Source organism: Macrotis lagotis, chromosome 4, assembly GCF_037893015.1.
Source record: "Macrotis lagotis isolate mMagLag1 chromosome 4, bilby.v1.9.chrom.fasta, whole genome shotgun sequence".
Classification (NCBI taxonomy): domain Eukaryota; kingdom Metazoa; phylum Chordata; class Mammalia; order Peramelemorphia; family Peramelidae; genus Macrotis; species Macrotis lagotis.
Window position 1 is genome coordinate 132,416,743 of NC_133661.1, and position 25,793 is coordinate 132,442,535.

A 25,793-nucleotide genomic window follows, 5' to 3' on the forward strand; every position below is an offset into this window, starting at 1 on the left:
AATCACTCTTTGAATAGGTGTTTGCTACAAATTGGTAGAAGTCAATCAAGTATTCTCATTTTAAGGGTCCTTAAACTCCCAGAGAAGAGGCCAATTGCTTTAGGTAGTGTTCCTAATTTTATCCTTCTATCATTGACTATTGCTTCTAGGATAAAATATAAGCCCATAAACATACAAATTCCCCTAAAATCTGATTCCAACCTTCCTTTCTAATCTTATATTATATTACTACTCTTGAATATATTGCATTCCATTAAAACTAGATGTCTAGCTATTTCCTGACTTTGACAATCTAACTCCCAACTTTGTGCATTCATAAACTATTTTTCAACTGTCTATATATCTTGTATGTCAGAATCCTGTCTTCTTTCAAGGCTTAGCTCAGGCACAATTGTGATCCTTTCTATCCTTAATCCTTAGTTGCTATTACTCAAATTACCTTGTATTTTATTTATTTATATTTATTTGTGTGCATTACTGTCCATCTCCTCCATACCTCAAGCAGAATGAAAACTTCTTGGAGACAGGAACTCCTTACGCCAGCAACTGGTTTAGTATCTTACATATTAGTATAAAAAGCACAATATCCTTAGATTTAGAGCTGGAGGAGTCATTGAGTCCAGTCCCCTCATGTTATAGAGAAGAAAAATGACACCTTATTAAAGTGACTTTCCCTAGGTCACATAGGTAGAAGGTAGAAAAGCTGGTATTTGAATCCAAGTCCTCTGACTTCAAATTCTATGCCTTTCACTGGTCTACAAAGCTACTTTACTGGATTGAATTGACTGGCCAGAAAATTGGTTAGAGCAATCCATGAACAATGTCTATGAAGGAATGGTAGGATTGCACATCAAAGACAAAACTATTTCAAAATTGGTACAATGCACCATGTTAGGCTGTAGGGGAGATAAAAATGAAAACATTAGGTATAAGCATTACTTTCAAGGAGTTTACCATCTAATAAGGCATGTTAAACTGAAGACAAATAAAATGTGAATAATCTTTGAGAGATAGGTATATTATTGAACCATACTCAATTCCTTTATTTAGGGTGATTTTTCTCCAACCCCCTACTTGAGAAATACAGAGAAATCCAGATTATCCAAGATGATGTGTTGCTGATTTTAAGACTGGTAAGAGTGAAGGTAATAGGGGCGGCCAAGTGGCGCAGTGGAAAGAGCATCGGCCCTGGAGTCCGGAGGATCTGAGGTTCAAATCCAATTTCAGACACTTAATAATGACCTAGCTGTGTGGCCTTGGGCAAGCCACTTAACCCCATTTGCCTTGCAAAAAAAAAAAGAAACCTAAAAAAAGAGTGAAGTTAATAGAAGCTAGTTCCCTAGAGATGTTGCTTGGGCTTTACTAGTAAGGTGTCAGATTAACAAATGTGGAGACTATTATAACAATATTTCATTGGGAAGAAAGGCTGCTTTAGCAGTTCAGGTGAGGAATGAGGGCAAAAGACATCAAGTTGAACTAGAGTAAATTCAGGTTTTTTGGTAATTCGGTAGGACTCTATCTTTTCCCGTCACTCCTAACTGGTTCTTCTCAGTCAGAATTTTTTAATAATGTGTTAGTAATAGTCCAGTATTTTTAGAGGAAGGGTATTAATCTGCTTTGACTAGAGTACTCTAAAAAGGAAACCTTTGTTGAAGAGAGGTTATGGGAGTCAGAAAAGCTGAATTTGTGATTTCTAGAAAGGGACAAATGTATGACCCTGGGCAAGTCACCACTTCTCCGGGGAAGGAGTTGGACTAGCTGTCCCCCAAGATCCCTTTCAGAACTAGATCCATCATCTGTAATTATGTCTTCTCCCCGGTGGCAGAGACCGTGCTTGGACAGTTCCCGGACCAGCTTTTTTAGTCTTGAGAAGGAGAGGGGGGAAAAGGACACCGTGGATTAAATAAAACAATACAGGGAAGCCAAAAGAACTTATTCCTGATTGTTTTAAGTTTGGATGCCCATTGGAGTTTATGACTGTATGTATGACATCATTTAGAAACGTTCCTAATGGAATGCTTCTTCTTATTCATTTTTCCTCATTTTTAGAATTTAAATATTATTTTTTTTTTTTTTAGAATCTGAAACATTAAAAAAAATAAAGGCTGAAACAAAACAGTAGGTGGAGATGGAAGCGACGGGGGAAGTCGAGGTAGGGCGAGGAAGCCGGAGGAGTCCCTCGATTCAGAAGCCAGCGCTTTAAGCTCCAGCCAATGGCAAGCGGAAGCCGAGCGGAGAAGAAAGCGAAGCGGAGGGACGTAGCAACTGGCAAGAGCGGAGGCCTATCAGCTCTTAGGAGGGGGGCGGGATCGAGCCCGGCCAATGGGAGCGCTAGCGTTGTTGTTGGGTGAAGAACGTCTCGGGGCGTGCGCGCCGCCGGGCCCGGGATGGGGGCGGAGCCGGCGGGGGCCCGAGCCAATGGCAGCCGGCGGCGGCGGCGCGCGCGCCGCGCACCCCATGGCGTCGGGGGCGAGTTAGGTTGCACGGGGGAAGCGCCGCGGAGCTCCCGCTGCCGCTGCCGCAGCCGCCGCCGCCGCAGCGAAGGGGCCATGTTGTGTGGTGCGTGTGTGAGTGTGTGGGGCGGGGGGAGGAGGAGGAGGAGGAGGAGGGAGGCACCGAGAGAGGAGACGGGAGAGAGACAGCACACACACGGCGCAAGATGGCCGGAGAGGCAGCAGCACCCGGGCTGTCAGGCGCCGCGCCGGGCGGCCGGGCGGCCGGGCGGCGGCGGGGCGCGCGAGGAGCCGCGCCCGGCCCGCGGGGGGCCCCGGCCGGGCCGCGGGGCCGAGGCGCGGCAGGCCGGGCCGCTGCGGCAAGCCGGCCTCTGCGGACTGCGGCCCCGGCCCCCGGGCCCCGGGCCGGCGCGAGGGGCGCGGCGGGGGTCGCGGCCCGGCGGGCGGCCGCAGGAGAGCCCGGGCGTCGGGGGGCTCCGCCGGCCTCGGAGCGGGTGAGTCTCGCCTCCCTCTGCGCCGCCGATCGTCCTTTGTCCTTGAGAGCAAAAACAAAATGTCCTTGAGCTCCCGGGGCGGGGGAGGAGGGGACGCGCGGCGGCCCCGGCCCCGGCCCCGCCACCTCCCCGGGCCGCGGGGGGGCGATCGCCGCGGGGACCCCCGCTTCGGGGGAGGGGGCAAGAGCGGGCATGTGTGAGTGTGTGTGTGGGGGGCTGGTGGCCGCCGCTGCAGAGCCCGCGGCCGGGGGGGCTTCTGGGGGTCCCCCCTCCCGCCAGCCTGGGGACCCCGTCTGGGAAGGGGACGGCAGCGATTTCGGAGCTCGGAGACCCTCACCCCAAGGAGAGGCTCGCGGCAGGATGGTCAGGTTGCTCCTCTGCATTATTGTGTTGGGGCTGGGGGGGGACCCTTTAAATCCTGCTTTGGGGGGCTTTTTATGGCTCACCTTCTGGGAATGAGCAGTGTGACCACCATGGTTTGATTTAAATGATTGATAGAGCCAGGGCTGTGTTTTTAAAAATTAAACTTGGGTTTTTTTCTTTTGGGGTGTTGGCTTTTAACTCTTTGCAAGCCATTCCAGAAAATGGACCGCAGGATTATATATTCGAAGATATTTTGGAGGACTGTTGAAAAAATCGTCTTAAAGAATGAAGTGCTTGCATTGAATAAATGCTTTTGGAAATAAGTTTCTGAAATACTGCTATTTAAAAACAAACACTTCCTCCATCTATCTATATCTATACTTAATAAACTATTTACTCATGTTTGTCATAAATTTGATTATTGTGCTTAAGGAGCTTCGTGTGTGTGTGTGTGTGTGTGTGTATTTAAACGGAGACTGCTGCCTTGTTCTCTTTTTTAATTTTCCATGAAGGTGAAAATATTTGACATCCTGTTTTCTCCATAGTTGTTTCTAATGGCTTTTATAGGTTATCAGTCGCCATTATCTGCAACTTCTTAAAATTTTGATCACTGTGTCTTAAAGAGCAACTAATAATTCAGAACTTACCTGAGTTGTTAGAGTTTTAAAAGTTCAATTGGAACAATTTTTAAGAAAATGTTGAATGACATGACAGGCAACTTACTGGCAAACTTTTTAAAGGAAATATTCAAATGGAATCTCTAAATGAAGTTACATGTAGTGTGTAAATATTAGGTAAGATTGAAGATGAAGAGGAGCCATATTTGTTGCATTTAGATTTCTATCAAACAGTACACGTTGTTTTAAAAATATATCTACCGACTTATACGGAGGTAATAGTTTTAAAGGTAGAATTGTTATATACAGAAATGATAGATGACGTATATATATCTTGATGTAGTCTATAATAGATTCTCATTTTCTTGTTGGATAAGCTGACATTGTAAAAGGTTGTACCTGCCTGAAAAACAACCTTCAAAAAGGAATGCCACTAAAGACGCAGATTCACTTAGGTGCATGGTTGCTAGACGTTATTTTCTTAATTCAAATAGCTTTGCTATATATTCGCCTATAAATTTCATATGTCTTCGTTTTCCCCAAATCTTCTGTAGATTTAGTAGTTTTACTTCACTTCCAAATTGATATTTGTAGTTATCTTAAAATTTTAACTGGTTTAAAATAGATATTTTCAATCTAAATTGCCTTTAAAAAGAAATGAGTTTCTTCATTTCTGAAGTATACTTAATTACTACCTAGGATAAATCTAGGTAGGTTGCGTTTTATTTTTATTTAACAATAACTATTTGAAAAATACCTGAAATTAAATTTTTAACAGTATAGTTTGGAAATTGAATTAAAGGTACTTACATTATTACAAGTTTTAGAATTACTCAAAAGGACAAAGCTAATATCTTATGTGGTAAGCTCAAATAACTTGTGGTTTAAAATTTACAGTAGCAGAGGCCATTTTAACTGCAACAGTTTTTAAGGAAGTTTATTTTTTATTGGCCAGGATTAGGAAAAAAATCTTTCTATGACAAAGGAAATGGAGGGTATATTAATCTTAGAAAACTAATACTGCATTTGCTGTATGTTTTGCATGTTCTGATAAATTGGAGAAAGGAAATAAACCTGACTTTAAAAAAAAACCCCAAAGCAAACTGCTTGCCTGTAACATTCTTCAGGTTCTCCCATGCTTTCTCCATCTCTAGTGTGTCTCTGCAGCCAAGGATAATGAAAACAAAGCCTAACATTTAATATTAAGAAATCACTATACCACACATGCACACATAGATGGTGCCTTTGTGAGCCCTAGTGTTAATATGGCTACATGTCTTATTTTGTAAATGTTACAACCCCCCCCCCCCCCAGTACTTAGGCAAACTAATATTTAAAAACTAAAACATTAAGATGCATCTCCTTCTTGCCCTTCCTTTATAGATAATATAAAGAATAAATGAACTTCAACTTGATGGTTCCAAAGAAATTGAAGGCTTATTAGAGGTAAGAACTGGTAAACTTAATTAGTTTATTTGAAATTTAGGGGAAACTTGTTTAGTCTTCATTGTTTATATCTTTTCAATTAGCCAGTGAACATTTTTAAAATGGACTCTTTAGAAGTAATTGGATCTAGTGTCATTAGGTTTTAAATGTCAAACCTTTGACTCTTCTATTTCAGGAAAATAAGTATATGCAATAGAAATTCTTTTCTTGTTAACTTAAAATATGTTAAAAACCTTTTAATCTTATATTTTGAGAACTAAATTCAAATATATATCGTATCCTTTTAAACTTAATTGTGGTGAATGAAATAAATATTTAAAGTAATTCAGAAATTAAATTCTGTAGCCTTCTGCAACTTAGGTTGTTTTAGTTCAGAATGCATTCAAGTTTTTTTCTTTTGACTTTGAATTTTATAAGCTTTGTTTTATTTTCCAAAAAGTCATAAAATGTTTTTTAAAAGCATTAATCTTAGTAAAATACGACCTTATATTTAGATGTATTTATTTAAAGTGTGCTTACTGTTTTTCCTCCAAAGGTACAGCCTTCATTTCTGAAGATTGAAATGACTGAAGGGTAACCATTGAAATAAAAAGGCATCTTTGAAAAAGCCTTGTTTTTTGTGCAGCAGGTATGTGGATGGATTTTTTTAAAACCCGAATTTGGAATCAAAAATTTAAATGCTGTGGCTCCAGATTTAAACAAAGGCATAGAACACAAACTTAGGTTATTTAGCCTTTTTGTTTACAATTTTTAAAATGTATTTGAATTTCCCCATTATATAAATAATGTATAAAAACATTTGATTAAAAGAAACCTTATTTTATGTGTACTTTTGTATAGCTACACCTACTTTCAATTAAAATATTCTTCAAGATTGTTACTGAATTTGTAGTAGCTGATCAGTTAATCTTTGCAATAAATAAGATTTTATTGTTTTGATTTTAAAACGACAGGTCTTTTATAGAAGTACTCTTAGAGCCTTCTGGCATTAGCTGGTAATTTTTTTAAAAAAATCATTGAATAAGCATTTAAAGAGAATTCTGTTGCCTTATAATATATTTTTATAATGTATTGTTTACTACTTAAATTTTTAGATTCTGTATGTGTATTACCACAGTTCTGCTACAGGAAAAAAAAACCAGTATAGTGCTTAAGTCATTAGTTTTTTCATTTTCACTAGTTATGATATTAGATTCTAAATGGGAATTTTTTTTCAGCAATAGAATTTTTTTGCACTAGTGTTTTGAAAGAAATATTACAAATGGTACGTCACTAGAAATTGATTTTGATAATAATAGTAAGGACCTCTCATATAAAGTCAACAGAATAGAATTTGGAAATAAGATTCAGACACTGGAAGATTAAGCACAACAATAAAAACTTAAGAAATGTTAGTTTTCTTGACAATTTGGAATATATCCAGCCTATATGGTAATCTATTTCAGAGTTTAATATTACTGCTATTTTAAATTTAAGTGCAGACTACATTGGTCAAAAACCAAGTTTTTATGAAAACATCTTAGCCAAATTAATAAATGTGTCCAGAGTTGTTATTTTGTTCATTCTTTTGGTTTTCTTTTTGTTTGCTAAAAGTGAGCTCAAAACTTTTATTTTTTGCCACAGGAAAATCATCTGTGGAATTAGGTAGCACCCAATTACCAATCTAATACCTTAAACTCTGGTGGTCTTGACAAACAAAATTCTGAGTGGAGATGAATGTTTTATTGACCAATAGAATAAATTCTAGTAATCTTTAGTTATAGAATACAATTGAAGTGCTTTAATTTAATCTTATTTGACTGACGCTTAACAATTCAGTCAAAGCTTAACGTTCAAGTCATTTACTTGTATAAAACAATTTTCAGTGAGAATATAAAAAATTTAGGAGCAGTTTATGTCAAGACCTTTTTTCTACCCATCTTAGTATAAGTAAAATAAGTCAAATAGTTTTAAACAGTAATTAGATCAATTTCTAATTAGTCTATTGCTTAAAATTTGACAGTAGAAGAGGAAAAATTTAAGTAAAGCAATAAATATGCTCTCGGCTTAACATGAATGTTCATACTTGATTTTTTGTGTGTGTGTCAGCCTTTCAATAAATCGTATTTTCCTATCTTAGTTGACTTGCTAGATCAGATATAAATTAATGTATTATGTATGATAAAAATCTTAAGTGTAAATTTATTATTAGTTACTAACAACTTTTAGGTCTTCAAACATGTAGTTCATCATGATATTCTGTCTTTATGAACTGGAATAATTTATGAATCCTTTTTTTCTACTAGTATTTTGTACTGGGATTCTTGGAAACTGAAAAAATTCTTGAATCACCTGATTGTCAGCTTTTGACTTTGATAGCATCTTAAGATCTTGCTGTAGTACCTAATTATGTCATTTAAATTATACACCATACCACAGAAATTGTCAGACTCATCATTCAAGGTGTTTTATTATGCATGAGATGTATATTCATCATATAAAATTGTTTTTGAATGTTGGCTTTTCATGAATTTTTCTTTTCAAATAAATATATATGTGTTTGTATGTATATGCATTAGAAAAATTACTCCATGGTTAATAGAATTACTTTTTGAAAACATAATCTTCATTACTTAAATATTTTAATGGAAAGAAGAAACAGACCTTTATTGACATTAGTGAAACTTCTCTTTTCTCTACTATAGTGAGTGAAGTATGTGGTTTAGAGGAAAGAATCTAGGATGCTGCAGACCTGGGTTTTAGTGCTGACACTTGGCAAATCATTTAACCACTTCTAAACCTTAATTATTTCATTTCTTTAAAAAAATCAAAAGAACTAGATGATTGAAGAATTCTATTTGAAGCTTTGCTTCCATCTCTAAAGTTTAAATTTTCATACTTAGTTTTTCATATTTAGTACTTTTTGCAGACCCTGAATATATTGTTACCAAACATTTGTCATTTTTGTAATATAAGCCAGTTAGGGATTAAAAAAAAAAACATTGACTATTGCCAACATAATTGTAGGGAATGTAGTTCCTATTAATCTCTATTACAGAAAACTAAATATAGGCCTTAGAGGGAATGTTTTGAAATGAACTAAAGCTTACATTTATGTGATATTTTTAAGTTTAATGAAGTTTTCCTCACAGCAAGCTAATGAGGTAGGTATTTTTTGCCCAAGATTTAATTTACCTCTAATTCCAAAGTCTCTATCATTCTAACATAAGGCCTGGAAAAATTTGTTTTGAACTACCTTGGGGGGGGGAAGCTGCTCTTGGAAAAAAAAATTGTTCTTAAGCGATATTTCCATTCTTATTCCTTAGTTATTTTATTTATCTACAGTATATATTCATTCTCTCTCTTCCCCAAGCTCTTTTTGTTTACTTAACTTTTTAAATACCCTTTAATTTCAGCTACTAATGCCAACACATGCTTTGACTTCATAACTAATATTAAAATCTATTTAAATAAACATTTAAAAAACTTACTTTAAAGTTTGTAAATGTTTAGAAAAAAAATTAGTTATTTTGCAGAAATAAAAAAACCAGATCATAATTAAATTAAAGACAAAGTTAAACAAAATACTGAATTCTCTAATCTCATAGTTGCTACACAAAGGAACAAATTCTGCCTAAGATTTCCAAAAGAGAGTTTGAAAAAGTAGATGTGCTTTTACAAATGTCTTGCAATTAATAAAACTGAGTTTCTAATGGACAGATTACCTTGTCCATAATCTCTACAGAATCTGAAATAGGATCTTGCATCTGGTACATTCCTAAAAAAATTAAGGCCTTGGACATATTCTATTTCTAAATTCTTGATAGTAAAGAGCACTGTTTTCTTTTTTGTACCCCAGTATACTGCATGATATCTTTGCATGTCGTAGATGTTTAATATTTGCTTAATTTGTTGTAAAATTGCATAAGATCAAATTTTTATAAACATTCAGGGAGTTTGCTATTTAACTAATTTTTGACCCTTAATTTTACATCAGTCTAAATGTTCACAAAGTGGTTTTGTTTAAAGCCAGGTATATCTGAATGAAAACAAAATGGATGGTTATATTTGGAAATTAATACTACTTTAGAAATTAAACCTCAAGTTGCTATTTTAGCCACTTGTGGTAGATACATATACAATAAAATGAAGAAAGCTCATCTTCTAAAGCACATGAAAACATGTTCAAAGGCATTTTCTAAAATATATGTCAAATGGAAATCAATAAAAATCCTATCTGCAAACATGTCTTTAATAATTTTGTAAACTGTAGTTTACAATTTTTAACCATCAGGTCACGTTATTCAGAAAAGGAAAAAAAATGCCACTTCAGCATTCTGAGAAAATATATTTAATCATTACCCTGATCAAAATCCAATAAACACAGTGCATCTTACTTTTGGGTGAAACTCAAAAGTTTTCCAGAATAATTCAATATATTAGTATTAATATTTTTAATTTTTGGCAGAATCTGATTCACATTTCTAGGTAGTTCAAAACAAATTTTTACATGCTTTATGTTAGAATGATAAAGACTTTGAAATTAGAGGATCTGGATTCAAATTCTGTTTTTGACATTAACTTAATGACCTTTGTCAGGTTATTTCATCTCTTTGGACCTTGTTTTAACTTGTCTATTAAACTAAGGGATTGAATTAGCCTCCAAGTTCTCTTCTAGAGTTTTATTTCAATAAAATGTGAAGTATAGGAAAAGTTTTTCCATTAGACAACAAAATGGTACCCTTCTGGTCAATGATGGAACCAGACACCATGAGAACACATTGTGTTCATAGAAACATTTCCTCAGAATACAGGACAATCATGGGTTTCTCATCTATAAAATGAAATAATAGTAAATGAAATGTATAAAAAATTTTGGAAACCTTAAAAGTCCTACATCAAAGTTAGCTGTCATTATCGTTTCCTTCATTAAAATTTTATTATTTGAATTCTTTGCATAAGTTTGTCCTCTTCTAGTACAGCTATTTTTTCAATACATAGTATTTTTTTAGTCAACTTTCAGTCAAGCCTTGACTTTTAAATAAGAAATTGGCAGTTTAAAAATTAAAATCACAATGGTAGATTGTCATTGATATTTCCACTTAGCATGATTTTGTAAGCAGTTGTATTTGAGTTTTTAAATAAAAGTTCTTATGTTAATTGAATTGCTAAGTGAACTCAAACTTCATAAACTGTAGTTATGTACTTCATATGATAGCCATTGCTAGTTTTGTGCTACATATTAATATCAGAACTAAAGAAATTTATTTTTTATGTGATAAAGATTTAACTTTTATAACTCTACAGTTTTATAATACTTAGAACCCCCCAAATTCTGGAAAATAGCAGTTTAGTAAGGATATTACAGTCTCCAATAGTTGTTATGACTTGAACTTAACTTTTCTTCTTTTGAAACTTAGAAATAAGTATAGTTTTGTATTTGCTTTTTAAACAGTTTAGAGATACCATTCTTTGAACCTCACTCAATGCAATCTTTTGTACTTTGTACGTTTTCTAATGTGAATGAAAAATTATTTGCTATCTTTTGTATTCTTTAGTGTCATGTGTTTCATTCTAACAGAAACAATGGAGAAAGCTAAATAATAGTACCAGGAATTGTACTGGTAATGAGGAATTTGCTATGTGAATATGTAGGTATATTATTTAATAGTGTTTACAGAGTTGAATTTAATTGCCAAAGGACTTTGAATTTGTACAACTTAGGCCGTATTTGAGCACTTTTGAACAAAACCAGCAAAAGATTTAGAATTGTATTAGGAAGCATAAAATTTTAGAATCTCTTTTCTCTCCCCTCTTCATCCCTATCCTGTTCTTCCTTCTCTTTCCCTTTTTCCTTCTCTTTCACCTTCTTTCCTCTGCCTCTCTGTATAAATATAATAGAATGAAAAGATTAATTAAGGAATTTAGGATTTATTATCTTAAGTTTTTTATAGTAGGAACTTATTTTGAGAAAGTTTATACAGGTGAGTAAAGGAACTTTTTCTTTAGAGTAAATGACCTTCATTTGTAAGTAAGAGCTTTAACAATGATAAATTATTAAAGATCATAGAATCCTAGATTGAGAGCTTGAAACCATTTAGAATAAGTTAGCTTTTTAACCATCTCCTGTATTTTTGGATTCCATTATTTTGTATATGAAAGTCTTAGCAGGTAAGTGATTTTTTAGAAATCATTGCTTAGACTTTGCACTTAACACAGTGGCATTTGATAGTTAACTTGGCCTTGTTATGTTTCTTTACCTCTACAGAATTATGACTCTAGTTTTAATAGAACTTTTTAACTTATAAGAATCTTAGAAGCTAATTGAAATATTAAAATTGTTTATTTTGCTTTTGCTAGACAAGAAGACTTTCTTTTAAAACTTTTCCTTGAGCCAAACCCAGTGAAATAGGTTTTTTTTTTAAAAAAGCAGACTATAATAAAGTTCTTTGATGTTAGAGTCTTAAATTGTTGTAACTAATGCCTTGGATATATATAATAGTTGCTTTTAATACATTTTTGTAGAATTGAAAAACTTAGCTTTTTGTTTAAAATTTGGGAACATAGTATTCAGTAGAGCAGATTGCTAACATTTCCTTTTGCTCCTTTTTGGAAATTTGTCTTTTTGAGTCTACATCAGACCCTTGAGAACTAGGGTTTTTTTTTTTATAAAGATACCGAGTAAATCTCTGGATGAACAGTCAACATTGAACTAATGGATTGAATTATGTATTTCGTTGTGTCCCAAGTTATTCTTTATCTATGTTGTGTTATATATATACATACATATATATATATCATCTTTAAGAGTTAAATCCCATAGATTTAGCAACCTTCCAACTTTTCATTACCTCTTCTTGAACTTACTAGTGATGAATAGATAGTACTGAATCATTCTTAATTGAATCAAATTATCGTTCTTAGTAGTGTAGTATTTTGAGTTTATTAAAGTATTTTTACTCTGTAATTTTTTTGGGAATGGTAAGGGATTGAAAGACAACTCAGATGATTAGATCCTTATAGTACAGGCAGATTTTGTGGGTAATTTATTTTGACAAGGTCCATTGATGTTTTCTAGCACTGATCTATAGGAAATTTTAAATTACAACTATAATACTAATAATAGCTAACATTTTTATAGGGCATTAAAGTTGGAAAAACATTTTACAGATATATCTCATTTGATCCTCACCACAACCTTGGGAAGTATTTATTATTCCCATTTTATGGATCAGAACCCAGAATTAGATAAGGTTAAGTGACTAGTACATGCCTGCAGTTTTGAAATAAGATGCTCTAGTCACTTCACCTAAATTTTTTAAGCTCTTTAGGAATTGATAACATAGAAAAACTCAAGCTTTTTATTGCTGTTTGTGCTACTGTGTAATTTTAAAGTTCTGAATATAAATTAGTCAGTTTTTCCATTAGGTTTTTGTAGGATAAAAGAATTTCCATATGGATGAATGTTTTTTTGCCATGTTGTCATTTACAACTCTGGCTTGTATGAAGGAACCTTCAAGGTTATTTGATTCAACACGTATGCCAAGCATGAAACTTATCTTCAACATTTGACAATTGTTGTCATTTAGTCCTTACTTGAAGACTTTCAGTGATGGAGGAACTCTTCCTCTAAAGCAGCCCACATTCTATTTTTAATAATTCTAAATATTCTTTCCCTTGTGAATTATCTTTTTAAATGGTATTGCATGTAAATATAATTTTCAACTTTCAATTTTGCAAGATTTTGAATTCCAAATTTTTCTTTTTTCCCTCCCTTCTCCTTGAGACACAGCAAACAGTCTGACAATCATGTTAAACATATTTCCAAATAAGTCATGTTGTGAAAGAAGAATTAGAACAAAAGGGAAAACCATGAGAAAGGAAAAACAAAAGCAGCAAAAAAAAAAAAAATAGTAGGCTTTGATCTACACTCAAGCTCCATAGTTCTTTCTTTGGATGTGGATAGATAACTTGTTCCATCATGAGTCTTTTGAAATTGTCTTGGATTATTATGATCCTGAGAAGACTAAAGTCTAGATTATACAATGTTGCTTTAACTGTGTACAATGATCTGGTTCTCTTTACTTCACTCAGCATCAGTTAATGTGTATCTTCCCAGGTTTTTCTGAAATCTACCAGCTCATCTAGTGTTCCATAACATTCATACTCCACAACTTGTTCAACCATTCCTCAATTTCTAATTCTTTGCCACTACAAAAAGCTGCTATAGAAAGAACTTTTTCATTTTTCTTTGATCTCTTTGGGATATAGACCTAGTAGCGATATTGCTGCATCAAAGGGTATGCATAGTTTGGTTGCCCTTCGGAAATAAAGTTCCAAATTATTCTCCATAATGGTTGGATCAGTTCACAACTCCAGAATGGTTCCGAGTGTTAAAAAGAAAAATTACTTCTATATAGTTACAAATCTAGCATTCTGTACATTTTTATACAGCCCTCCAGGGCTAAGCAGAACAAGCTTATGAATTTCAAACTTCCATTTATTTGATATCATGTCTTCCCTTAATCACTAAATCAATTTTAGACTTTTGATCCCATATGTGCCTAGTGTGAATTTCCTTGTTCACATTATGGGAATTGGGACAAAAGAATACCCTAAATGGTTCAGTGAAATATACATATATATTATTTTTTGCTTTAACACCAACAAAGCTATTCTTTTTTACTTTTTTACTTACAAAAATTATACTAATTGAAAATAATAGGAGATGCTTCTTTTAGCACTGTGAATATTAGCACTTTGTCAAATTGCTAGATGAATATAGAAAAAAAGATTGGGTTATGTTATGAATGTTCCTTGACCAGTTTTTATATTTACATCACTGTGTCAGGAAAGTTACCATAACTTTGCCAGTCATCAATAACTGGATTTATCAATTAGCTATACCTCAATTGATTTTTCAGTCCCATTTTTCTTTATTTTAACATAATGTTTATTTTTCTAACTTGTAATCTATATGGGATAGGAATTTTAAGAAAAGGTATATGAATTCACATGTTATCTTTCCTTGGAAATTTCAAACTGATTTTTTTGGATTACCAGCCAGTACTGTATTAACTTTATATTTCAATCAACTATGGCAAATTTAGTGATGCCTCTCCCTTTCAATATAATGTTTATGTAGCAGAGATTGTTTTAGGACCAAAAATTAAGCCCAGGTGACCTATAATTTATAAAGTAATCTTAATCCCATGGATAATAAATGTGAATTCATTCTGTTAGCCTTGATATTTGTCAGGTCTCTAGCGAATGCTTAATATGTGATAGAATTTAGAACTAACAATGTCATATAGTTTTATCAAATAAAGGGAGCATTTAAAATAGAAGAATCTGAGATTAAAAATGGATTTTTTCCCCTCCACTAGTCAATTCTTTAAAAGTACATGTTTATAGGTACTTGACTGTTAGAAAATAATGTTTGGATTTCACTACAGAAAGTTGGATGAATCTCTTTTATTTAACTAAATGAACAAATTGTATGTGTTTGAGTCTGAAATAATGAAATGACTACAAGAGGAGATGAGGAATTCTAACTTTTCCAAGTAATATTCTTGATAACTTTATATCTTATTAGAACAATTTAGATTTAAAATCTGATTATTGATTTAGAGTAGGGAGTCTCATTCATTTTATAAGATAGCTTGAAAATAGTCAATTCAGGTATTGAAAATAACTGTCAAGACATCTAAATGCTCTAATTTTGACTAATTGGACTTATTTGACAGCACAAGCTCCCTTTGTATTCATGGTATGGCATTGTTTGAAAGTAGTTCAGTTTAGTTGTAGAAAATACAATGGTAATTTGGTTTTATTGGCATATTTACTTTATAATTTACATAAAGCACAAAGTACTTTTCTTTAGCAAACAAAAAATATAAAATTTGGTAATTAAGTTCCCATACAGATTCAATCAGAAAATTTATGTTTAAGTTGACATTCATTTAAAGAAGAGAATGGGCTTCAATTCATTTATTTATAAAATCTGTTGACCTGTATATATCCTCAGGTGTTCCTTCCAGTTCTTATGTTTTGTAATTATTAGTTATAACTAATTGTTAGTTGTACTTAGGAGTTTAAACATGCTTATTATATTTATAAGATTTATTTCCAATCTGAAAGTTTGTCCACAAACTTTTAAATGTATTCAATACAAAAATTAACTACACCTTTGGGAACATATTTGATTAGTAGATTTCAGGTATTTGGCTCACTTAATTCAGTAATTTATATGTGGGTTTGGATTATCTATATATCGGATCTATAGATTTTTATACCTATTTCTACAGTACTTTGTCATCCAGAGTCTGCTTCCTTATGATGGTGGTACAAATTTTTTCTTAAACTTTACATAATTTTTTTATTTATTTTGACAATTTAATAAGATCTTGTATGTCTTAACGAATAGGTTGATTTTTGATGCATACAGATTCATCAAAGATTTTTATTTGTAAAGAAAGTGTATTTCTTCATGTAAAATCATTTTTGTCATTTAATAGTTACCTCTAAAATATTTGAATTTTTTGGAAGTATAAGGATTATCCATCATCAGTGTCATCTAACAGGTTTTATTCACAAATTCTTGAATAATTTGAAATTTTCAGTACATTTTAGTCAGTTTTTTAGAACTGAAAATTTTAGTACACTGTCACATGACATGAGATATAAGCTTGAAATACTTAATTTCAAAGATAAACTAGTATATCTATAAAAAAATTAAAGGAAATTCCTGTTATTAATACTACTTTTCTGACCCCAAAGTAAAAATTGAAAAGTCTTTTTAGTCAGTAACTAGTTATAAAAACAAAAGATGTTGGCCATTCATGTTGGGATCTTAATTTTTTTAATAATCAATCATGTTATTCATCATTCAACTCATTTTAGAATATTTTGAGCTTAGAAAAGAGAACTTCCTTATTTAACTGAATAGAAAATGTAGTAATAAAGTATGGTTAATTAGGAAATGGCAATTATTATAAGAAAAGGTTTGCTGAAGGAGGATCAGAGGGTAGAAATGAAAAGCTTTATTTATATTCTTTGGTGATTGAACTTTGAGTTACTGAAATTGAATGAAGTATGAGGTAGAGAAAGAATATGGGTTATAACTTGGAAGTTTGATGCAAACTATCAGCCTTCTTTTAGGAGAAATGCATTATCTTTGGTAATGGTACAACTTTGCCAACCAGGCAATTTGGATGATTTAGCAGTTAATTATAGTAAGTCAAGTTATCTGATGCCTTTAGTAGAAATGAGTATTTTAATTTCTAGGCTTAGAGACATGAAAATTAATTGCCTGTTGATCTAAGTCCCCTTATGGATTGATATGTTTGATTATTTCTGATTTAGTTGGAAAGGCTATCTATACAATTAAGGTGAAGAGTTATTTTGATAGCCTATTAGAATATTGTTGATAAAGAAGTAACTTTTTGCATTTAGAGCTTCCAGGTTAACTAAATTAACTGTAAAATTGTCTGGCTACCATACCATTGCCTATGGGCAATATTTTTACATTTGAAGACTGAATATATTTTATGTAAGGTACCATATTTTATATTTATTTAATGATAAAAACTTAATTTTAGTTAATACTTATATTTTCTCTAATTTCTCATTTCATATTTCTCCCCTCCTCCCATTATAGTTCTTTTTTGCCTTTCCCTAGTGTTAGTTGAATAAGATGGCACCTTATGAATTTTGTGTCCTCTTAAGCAAGCTAACTAGCATCTAATTATATAATTAGTAAACCATATTTAATTCTTTATTTTTTTGTTCCTCTTTTTATTCTTTGAATGTTATTATTTTGAATAGAAGATTAACCAGATATCTTTAAATATTATTTTATCTTAATACTTGTAAATTATGAATTAAGATGTATTTGCTGGATATTTTTATCATGTTTGCCAGTTTTTTCTCTTAGTAAGCTCTTCTCAATAATATTTAATTAAAAAATTTCAGTTAAAGCCTTTTTTTCCCCATTTTGACAGTTTTGACAAACTTAGTTTTTGCATGTTTACATTTTATTTGTAACTTTGAAGAATTTTTATTTAATACTTTCTTTAACTCTTAAAAGACAATTTCATCTCTCATATTCTTGGCTTCATTTCTTCATCTCAATTGCTATTCAGACCCATTCCTTGCAGGTTAACCAATTTTTAAGGATTTTAGCTAGGAAAAAACACTTAAATCCATTTATTATAAAGTTAAGAAACTTTATATTTTTGAATTTTGTTGAAAAAAACAAATTTCACTTCATGTTGAAAATGTCTTCAAGGTGGGTGGATGTCTATTTAAGCAACAAAATTATTGGTATTCCAACAGCATTTTTTCTTTTAATTTTTTCCCCATAAAGCACCCAGTCAACTTGAAGAGTCTTAAAAGGAGCCTATCCTGTGAAATCAAGATGGCAGTTCACTGTGGATTGACAGTTTAAGGAAAATGGATTAATACAAGTGTGCTGTGATATATTCAACCAAGACAGGGGTGTTTTAACATGGATTCCATGATTCATTGAAGATATAGGTTTCTGATCATCTAAGAAAAATGGACAATGGAATTGATAATTCTACAGACTTTTTGTATTATTGAAGGCCAAATATATTCTGGACATTTTCAAGAAAAATTATTAAAAGTATAACTAGAAAACAGTTGAAAAATGATTTTTTTGATGAGACATTTGATTGTATAAAGAATGTATTTTTCTGTTCTTAATTTTAATAAAATTTGTAATATTTCTAAACTTTCTTAGTTTATTTTCTGATTAAAGAATTGCCATTTAATTTGGGGCAAAAGCTTTCCTTGACTCCTACAATTATGGTTAAAAGGTAGTAATTAAAGCTGGTCAAAAATTAAAAGTTGGATAATGAGAGGGTACTTTACTTGAAATGAGAGTGTGCTGGTATCTTTCTCATCATTTGGTTGTTCACAAATCTATTTAGATAACGTGTTGAATAATTTTGTTTGAAAGATAATTATCTTTGATTTATTGAAATAAATCACTGGGTTCTTGAATTATAATAACTACTTAGTATTTGGCCAGAATTTCATAAAATCAAAACTATAACTGATCTTAATGAAATGTAATATAAACTGGTCTATATTTGAATATATTAATTAACCTATTATATTATTAAATTTGACCAGAAATACAGAATTGTGTAACAAGTTAATTCTAAACTCCTTTGATTACAAAAGCATTCTAATATTTTCTAGAATTGACAAAATTAAAATCAAAATATTCTTTTGGTTTTAAAGTTGACTTGAATGTTGTGATTAAACTGATGGTTTCCTCTTGTGTCTTTGATATTTGAAAAAAGGAAGAGTTTAGTTTTGAAGGAAGCAAGCAGTCCTAAGGCATAAAATTTATTTAAAAGTTGATGATACCCATTTATAATGTGATTACTAAAAGAAATTAGTGTTGTAAATCTATGCTTGTTTTATTGTGTTCTATTTGCTGAAAATTAATCATTGAGATTTCATAAACTATTCTGCCTCCCATGTTCAATTTGAAATTTTGATGTATATTCAAATTAGTATAGTTTATATTAATCTAGTAACAATGGGTGAGATAAATTAAAGTTAATTTTTAGCAGTATGTTGCCTATATGTTCTTTATATGTGATAAGGTAGACTTTAAAAGGAGGAATGAGTTTTGAAGATTTATGTTGCTAAAGGTATAGAGGTCATAAGTACATCAACAAGATGGTTCGTGTTTGGTTATACATAATTATTAGGTGATATTTAGTGCTTTACTAGTTTCTAAGTAAAGTGTACATGACTGGCTTGTTCTTTGATTGTGATAGTTGGTCTTGGTAAATTAAATTTATTTAAATTTTTAATTTGAAATTAGCAATGCTGCCATCTTGAAGAGTGTTACTTTGATATAGATTATTGATTATGATTTTTTTAAATATAGGTGTAATTCAAATTCTAGTGGTGGTTTTTCTTGGATATCTAAAGTTGGATTCTTGAGATTTTTGAACTGGAAAGATTTTAGTTTTTTGATTTTTTTTGATTTTTAATTTTGTTTTTACTTGCTTGAGATAATATGATGCAGTATAAGCAATCTGGATACTTGCTTTGGGGTTTGACTTGCGAAATTATTTTTTCCTTGCTAATTTAGTTTTTGATTCTGGTTTTGATTCTCTACTTTGTCTCATCTTTCCTACTCAACCAATACAAGAATTTTGTTGAACCTGGTAATATTTGGCTCCTCTTTGGATTTTGCTTTTCATTTATGGGAATGGATTGTTAATATGTCATGTGTCAATTTGGGGAAAATTTTGGGAGTATAAGGTCAGGTCTATTGGGTAGCATGGTTGTTCATGACTAGATGATTCTGGAATTTGCCTTAAGATTCGTGTCTGCATAACGAGAAGTAATTCTGTTTTGGTTCCTTGCTTTTGTATTTATAGCATTTACAAAGCTCTACAATGGGTTAAAGAATTTTGTGAAAATAAAACTAAGAAAAATTGTCAGTTGGTATGATAAAAACCAGTTGACTTTGATTTTTTTGCTCTTATGGAATTGGACACTAGGGAGGCGCTCTTGAGTTATAAGCCCTTTTTTGCCCTCTGGTGTGGGAAAAAGATATAAAATTTTATTTATTTGTAGAATTTTGCACATTATTACATAAAGATTAAATATTAGCTAGGAGATTAAAACTTTTTGCATTTATTTTACAAATCCTGTTACTTGGGGGGGTAGATATTTTTTTTTAAACAAAGGTTAGCTATTATTTAATCAATGGCTCAGCCTAAGAACTGCCCCTCTTTCAAAATGGCTTGATAAAGCACCACTTCCTGTCCAGAGAGGAAGTAATTTTAGCTCAAGGACTGAAATATTTAGCAGATCTTTAAACAAAAGGAACAAATTACATTTTTGTCTGGCTTGAAAAGGGTGCTTGAACCAGAGGGGGTTAAGATGCCCTCCCTCCTCCCTGTGGGGGTGATTTGAAGAAGCCAGAGGGTGTGTATGAGTGTGTGTGTGGGGGGTCCTTAGGCTCCCTTCTTAGATGGAGGCTTGCTTTTTTTTTTTTTTTTTTAGTAGGAATGAAGGGGTGGGTCTATGGTACATCACCTGAGTTGTGGGGTAAATGTAGAGAGTGTCAATCAAAGGCAGAGCTCTCAGAGCTGGGAAGGAGGCTCTAGATGGCGGCTGTGCCTTAGAGAGCGCGCTCAGCTCAGCTCCCTGCCTTCCCCACACTTTACGCAACTTTCTCTAACTTTCGGGCAGCCTCAGGGGGCCCCCGCAGCCCCCTTCCTCTCCTGGTGACCTGGTGGGGTAGATTCGAGCCATTTTTAGGGAGAAAAGCAGTTTTTAGGGGGTCTTTTTTCGTGCCTTGTTGGAAAGAAGAAGCCCGTACTGAGAGCCAGGTCGTTGTTTTTTCCAGCTTAGAAGCCATGGCGCACCTCCATTTTTGTGCGCTCTCCTAATGAGCTTTTTACCCCGGACCTTTTTTGTATTAATTATCGCTTATTTTTTTTTAAACAGTAAACCTTTTTGGACAGTTTTTATTTATTTTTTGTTCTTAAGAGAACATTTAATGTTTATTTTTTAATTATTCGGGAATTCATGTTTTTCTACTACTAGATACTCTCGGTTTGGACCTGCTTCATGGATCAGGTAGGTTCACGATTATTAATGATAATTGTAAGGATTTCTGTAGTTAATTTTGTTTTATTTTCTGTAAATTTGGGTTGTTCTCGGATGACGCAATAAGATAAAGAGATTGTTATTTGTTTCTAGTGTATTACTTTGAGAAACTTTCCCTATTGAGGAGGATGCTTTCCTCTGGTCGATTTATCTTGTATTTAAAACAAAAAAAAATAAATTAAAAAGAGTTTAATTGTATTATACTTTTTAGTGTTGAGGTTTTGTATTATAACAATATCATTGCAGCGTCAGGACTTTGTTCCTGATAATGAAAAATCATTGATAGAAGCTCTGGGACCTTACCTTTCTTTCAACTTTTGACAGTAAATACCTGAGCACAAGACTTCAAAGCAAACACAGATTCACCTCCCCCCTTTTAATATTTAAGAATTAAAAGATGATGAGAAATAAGGACAAAAGCCAAGAAGAGGACGGTTCAGTACACAGCAATGCTTCGAGGTATGAGCTATCAACTTTCTCCCCCCCATTTTTTTTTTTTGTGGAAACCTCAGCATACATTGTTTACCTTGACAGCCATGGATTGCTGTCTATTTGATATTGAATGTTTAACTAATTTGGATTCCCCCTTTTTTAAGCAGTGACCTTGAGATTGCTAATATGCCACACCCTAATTTTTTGGTAGCAATTTCTGAAAGTTGTACTGTGACTTAAGGCCCCATATAGTAGTCAAAAGGTATGATACCTTTATCCTAGGAAGTCTTTCCTGTAAATTACAGTTTTTAGGACATTAATTTTCAATTTTTAGGTTTTTGTGCTGCAGAAAAATGACCTTGTCGGTTTAGCCATTGCTGCATTGCACCATTTTACATACAAGGAAAATTTTTCTTTGAAGAATCTAGGATATCTAAACTTTAACTGAGGGCCATCGAGCAGCCTTGTAGTAGTAAATTATAGTAAATAGACACTAGAAAAAGTTACATGAATGAAAAAATGTACATTTTAAAATAAAAATCAAAAAAGACCCCTTTGACTAATGCTCCTCTGTTTATATTTTTGTTTGACCTTAGAATACTTTGATACACTTTATATTTTAGGAATTTTGATACTATTTATCAGATCTTTTACTTGATAGTTACATTTCATGTACTTATAGGATCGGACTTGTCATAGGAGTAGGGAATGCTTTTATTTGACTTATGGGTACTTGTTTAGTCATGGTTATTATGTTTATATTTCTTTACTGTTAAAAAGTAGGAAGTTTATTTTCAGGTATATTTTCAAAATATAGATTTAGACAAAACAGTTTGGTAGAAAGGAATTTTCTCCCACTTAATCACATTTTAAATATAGGTGCTTATATTTAATCAGCATTCCAACAATTTATTATTGTCGTTTTTTTTATTTTGTTGTTTGGTAATGAAATGAGGAATGCCTTATCACCTTGTGAAATTTGTATATATATCATAATTAAGTAGTGATATTTTCTATTCAGCTTTTAGTGGCTTGTAACAAATAGGTAATAAAGATTCCAAAAATCTTACCATTGTATAATTCTATGTTTGATAATTTTACGTGTATGAATACATTGGTTGATGCACTTCGTTGTAAACTAGGGTATTCAAAAATTTTAATTTTGTATAGGTAAAAGAAATTGTGACCAATTGCTTGGTATCCCCCCCCCCATGTTTTTATTCTCTCTCAATTTGCTTTTATCTACTTTAAGAACTGATAAAGTACATCCAGTGATATTAAAATAGATTAGTGTTTTTCAAAGTATTGTGTATGGTTTATTGTTAATTTTGCACACAATAAATATTTGCATTTTTAAAAATGAACTGCTTAACTTTGAAATGTTTCTCTGATTTTAGTCTTTTTTTTGGTTTCGCTTTTTGATTGTTACAGTTTGGGTCATGAACTTAGTACTTAAAATATTACAAATTTTTTCCTTTTAATGATAAAAGTGACTTAATTTTAAGGACAAAAACTATTGCCCAATAAAAACTGAAATGATTTTTGATGGAGTCTGGGCAGATGTGTGTGTTTGTGGGGGGTGGAAATAGAGGACATTTGAGGAAATAGAAAAGTGAAAATTTGATATCTAGGTACTTCTGACAAACTGTTATTATAGACCTAGTACTTTAAAATAGTATTCCCCTGGGTTTATAATTTGCATAACTTCACATGGGTTTGGGTCTTGTTTAGCATTTCTATACAAAGATTATGCTTAGCCTCATTGATCTAGTACTGTGGTTTCTAATAAAAAAAAGCACATGGTGTTGTTGACTTTTTGTTTTTTAGCTTTCAACCTCCAAAAATATTTATTTGACCACCCTTAAAGTTCTGTTATTGTATGTATAATTAAGGATCACATTCTTGTAAAAGAGTGTTTCAAGAATAGTTTTATTAGTTTATGAACCTATCCTGTTCAAAGGATTCAATACTTTGAGAAAGGTCCCTTCAAAAGCTGAAGGACAGGTCTTAAAGAAAATAGTTTACTTCTCAGTTCATGTGATAGATATTTTGAAGTTAACACACACATACACACATACACACTGAATATTTATAATTTCATTTTTAAAATTGTGGAACATCTCTGACCGATGTTGGCAATGTGTTAATGTAGTTGGGTGATCTGACTTCCTTGATTGAAGGCTGAATTGAAAGTTAACAGGGTAGCCCAGGTAACTGGTACCCTAATTTACCGTATTAACTCAGGTCCTGGGGCAAGAAACCGGCCTTCCTCACCACATAGTTTCTGTTGAAACTTAGTTCCTGTGGTTAATAGTAATATACTGTAAGTAATATTATTGAAAATGTAACTAAGAACTTTTAAGTCATGAAAAAGAAAACAGAACAAATTCCTCTGAGAATTAGCTAGGAAGAAATATCTAGAGAATGACTTTTCACTAACTTTAGAAGACTGCTTCTTTCTTTGATGGTTTGGTAAAGGTGAAACACTTTATAATAATGTTTATTTACATATTTAATTTAGGAATTTAGGAATACTGAATAATTATGATCCATCCTTTATTGCAGCTTGATGTTTTTAAGGCAAGAGTAGCTTTATGTGGAATGTTAAAAATATAAACAATACAAACCCTTAGATTATTATTATTATTACTGAAAATTGTGTTCCCAGATGAATCTGCACCCCCACTTATATGATTTTTAACACTTTCATTAGAACCGATGTGCTTTAGTGATTTCTGCATATTTTCAAAAAGAAAATTGGGAGTACTTTATTTGAATTTTAGTTTCTATGTAAAATAGGAGATTTTGCTGGCAAAAGTAGATATGGGTACCAATGTCATAAATGTGGGTGCAAGTAACTTAGAAATTGAGGATTCAGAGAGGCATGCCATGAGATTATACCTGGGGACTGACCACTTGATATTTCTGTCATCACATACACATTTGAGTTTATTTTCAGTTTATGCTAAACAACAATCTGGGAGGTTTGCTTTTGATCCTTTTCTTTATACAATGCTGTTGGGTCAGACCCCACTTCCCACTGCCTGAGGAAGCTTCTCTAGGACAGTAGCTCTGAGAGGCCAGGGGCTTGGTGGTGGTGGTTAGCAGTTGCCTAATGTTGCATATTGTGGAACTGAACATGCAGTTTGTGGCAGCCATTTTATGATCTTGTTTCTTATATCCTGGGGTTTTGAGGAGAGGATTTAATATAAAACTGTTCCTAATACCTATAATACCATGAATTAAACATTAATTTAATACTTCTACGACGTTAAAATAATTAGAAATTAGATGTGGCAGGGCAACTAAACTCCCAAATCCGTGGCATTTTGGTGCAGGTCCAGTTCAGTCACAAAATGGCTGTTCCTTTGTGCCGCATAGCTGACAGACATACTGCATTGCACTGTGTACTCTAAAAACAGCAGGAAGTTGCTGGTGGGGAGTTCAAAGGCCGTCTTGTGTTGGCTGTGGAATCTGATTGGCTGCTGGCTTGCTTAGTAACAGGAGTGTCAACAGTGGAGGCTCTGTCGGAGAGGCTCTGCCTTCCAGTGACGTCAGCATTAGCTCAGTGCTTGTCAAAGCCTCGCCCTCCTGGCACTCGGAGCGCCCGCTTGCCTAGCCAGCTGGGGCCACGTTGCTTTTGCGTTCCCCTGTGTTAAGAGTAGAACAGTCAACCAGGAAAGATTTTTTTTTTAAAGACTGTGTTTAAAGGAATCTATCAGGAAATGGATATTTTGTTGGGCTGAAAATACGGAGAAATTGGTTATTCCAGTGACCATGCGTCGCTGTTCTGCCTTTCCTCTTCCCTCCCCCTCCCCCCTCCCCCACCGGCCTCCCTTTTCTCCCTTTGCTCTTTCTACTCCAGATCATTTGCATTTACAGTGAGCATTCCTATGCACATTTAAAGCTGATCTGCCCCTGGGAGTAATTACCTCCTGCTGATTTTGCCTTTGGAGCAAAAACTCCAGTTTATGAGAGAACCCATAGTCAAGAATACTTAGAAATGGAAATCTATTTCGAAAAAAATTATTTTTCTTTTCTCCTCAGTACCAAATGATTCATTTGGGGCTGTTGCTTTTATTTTTTCTATTTACTGTAGAATCCTGTTATTTTTGAATGATTAACCCTTCACTTGCTTTTCATCTAAACCTCTGCCTTTCAGAACAACAAACATCCCTGGTTCCTTTAACTGAAAGATTTTTAAAACATTGCTTACCTATTAAAGCATTGTCTAGCCGAAAAAAGTAGTACACACTTGATTTTTTTAATTTTAAAGCTGAGTTGAATTTTCAAATCATGGCAATAGTGTAATTATAATTAAATCAAATTAGGGATAAACT

The 25,793-nt window shown here is 33.2% G+C and overlaps 1 protein-coding gene across 6 annotated transcripts in view; it reads left to right on the plus strand.

Annotated features, from left to right (window-relative positions):
- Window positions 1–2,512: 2,512 nt before the first annotated feature.
- Window positions 2,513–25,793, plus strand: part of CHD2 (chromodomain helicase DNA binding protein 2) — a 149,492-nt gene continuing 126,211 nt past the window's right edge. For 2 of the 6 annotated variants that reach the window (XM_074234154.1, XM_074234159.1), the window contains exons 1-3: window positions 3,334–5,373; window positions 5,909–20,991; window positions 21,346–21,480. In XM_074234154.1, the coding sequence (XP_074090255.1) occupies window positions 21,419–21,480 (62 nt within the window). In that variant the 5' untranslated portion in view covers window positions 3,334–5,373; window positions 5,909–20,991; window positions 21,346–21,418. Of the gene's footprint in view, window positions 2,560–2,883; window positions 2,948–3,332; window positions 5,374–5,908; window positions 20,992–21,345; window positions 21,481–25,793 lie in introns of those variants that run through there. The other 4 variants (XM_074234157.1, XM_074234156.1, XM_074234155.1 and 1 more) reach the window with 4 other exon arrangements.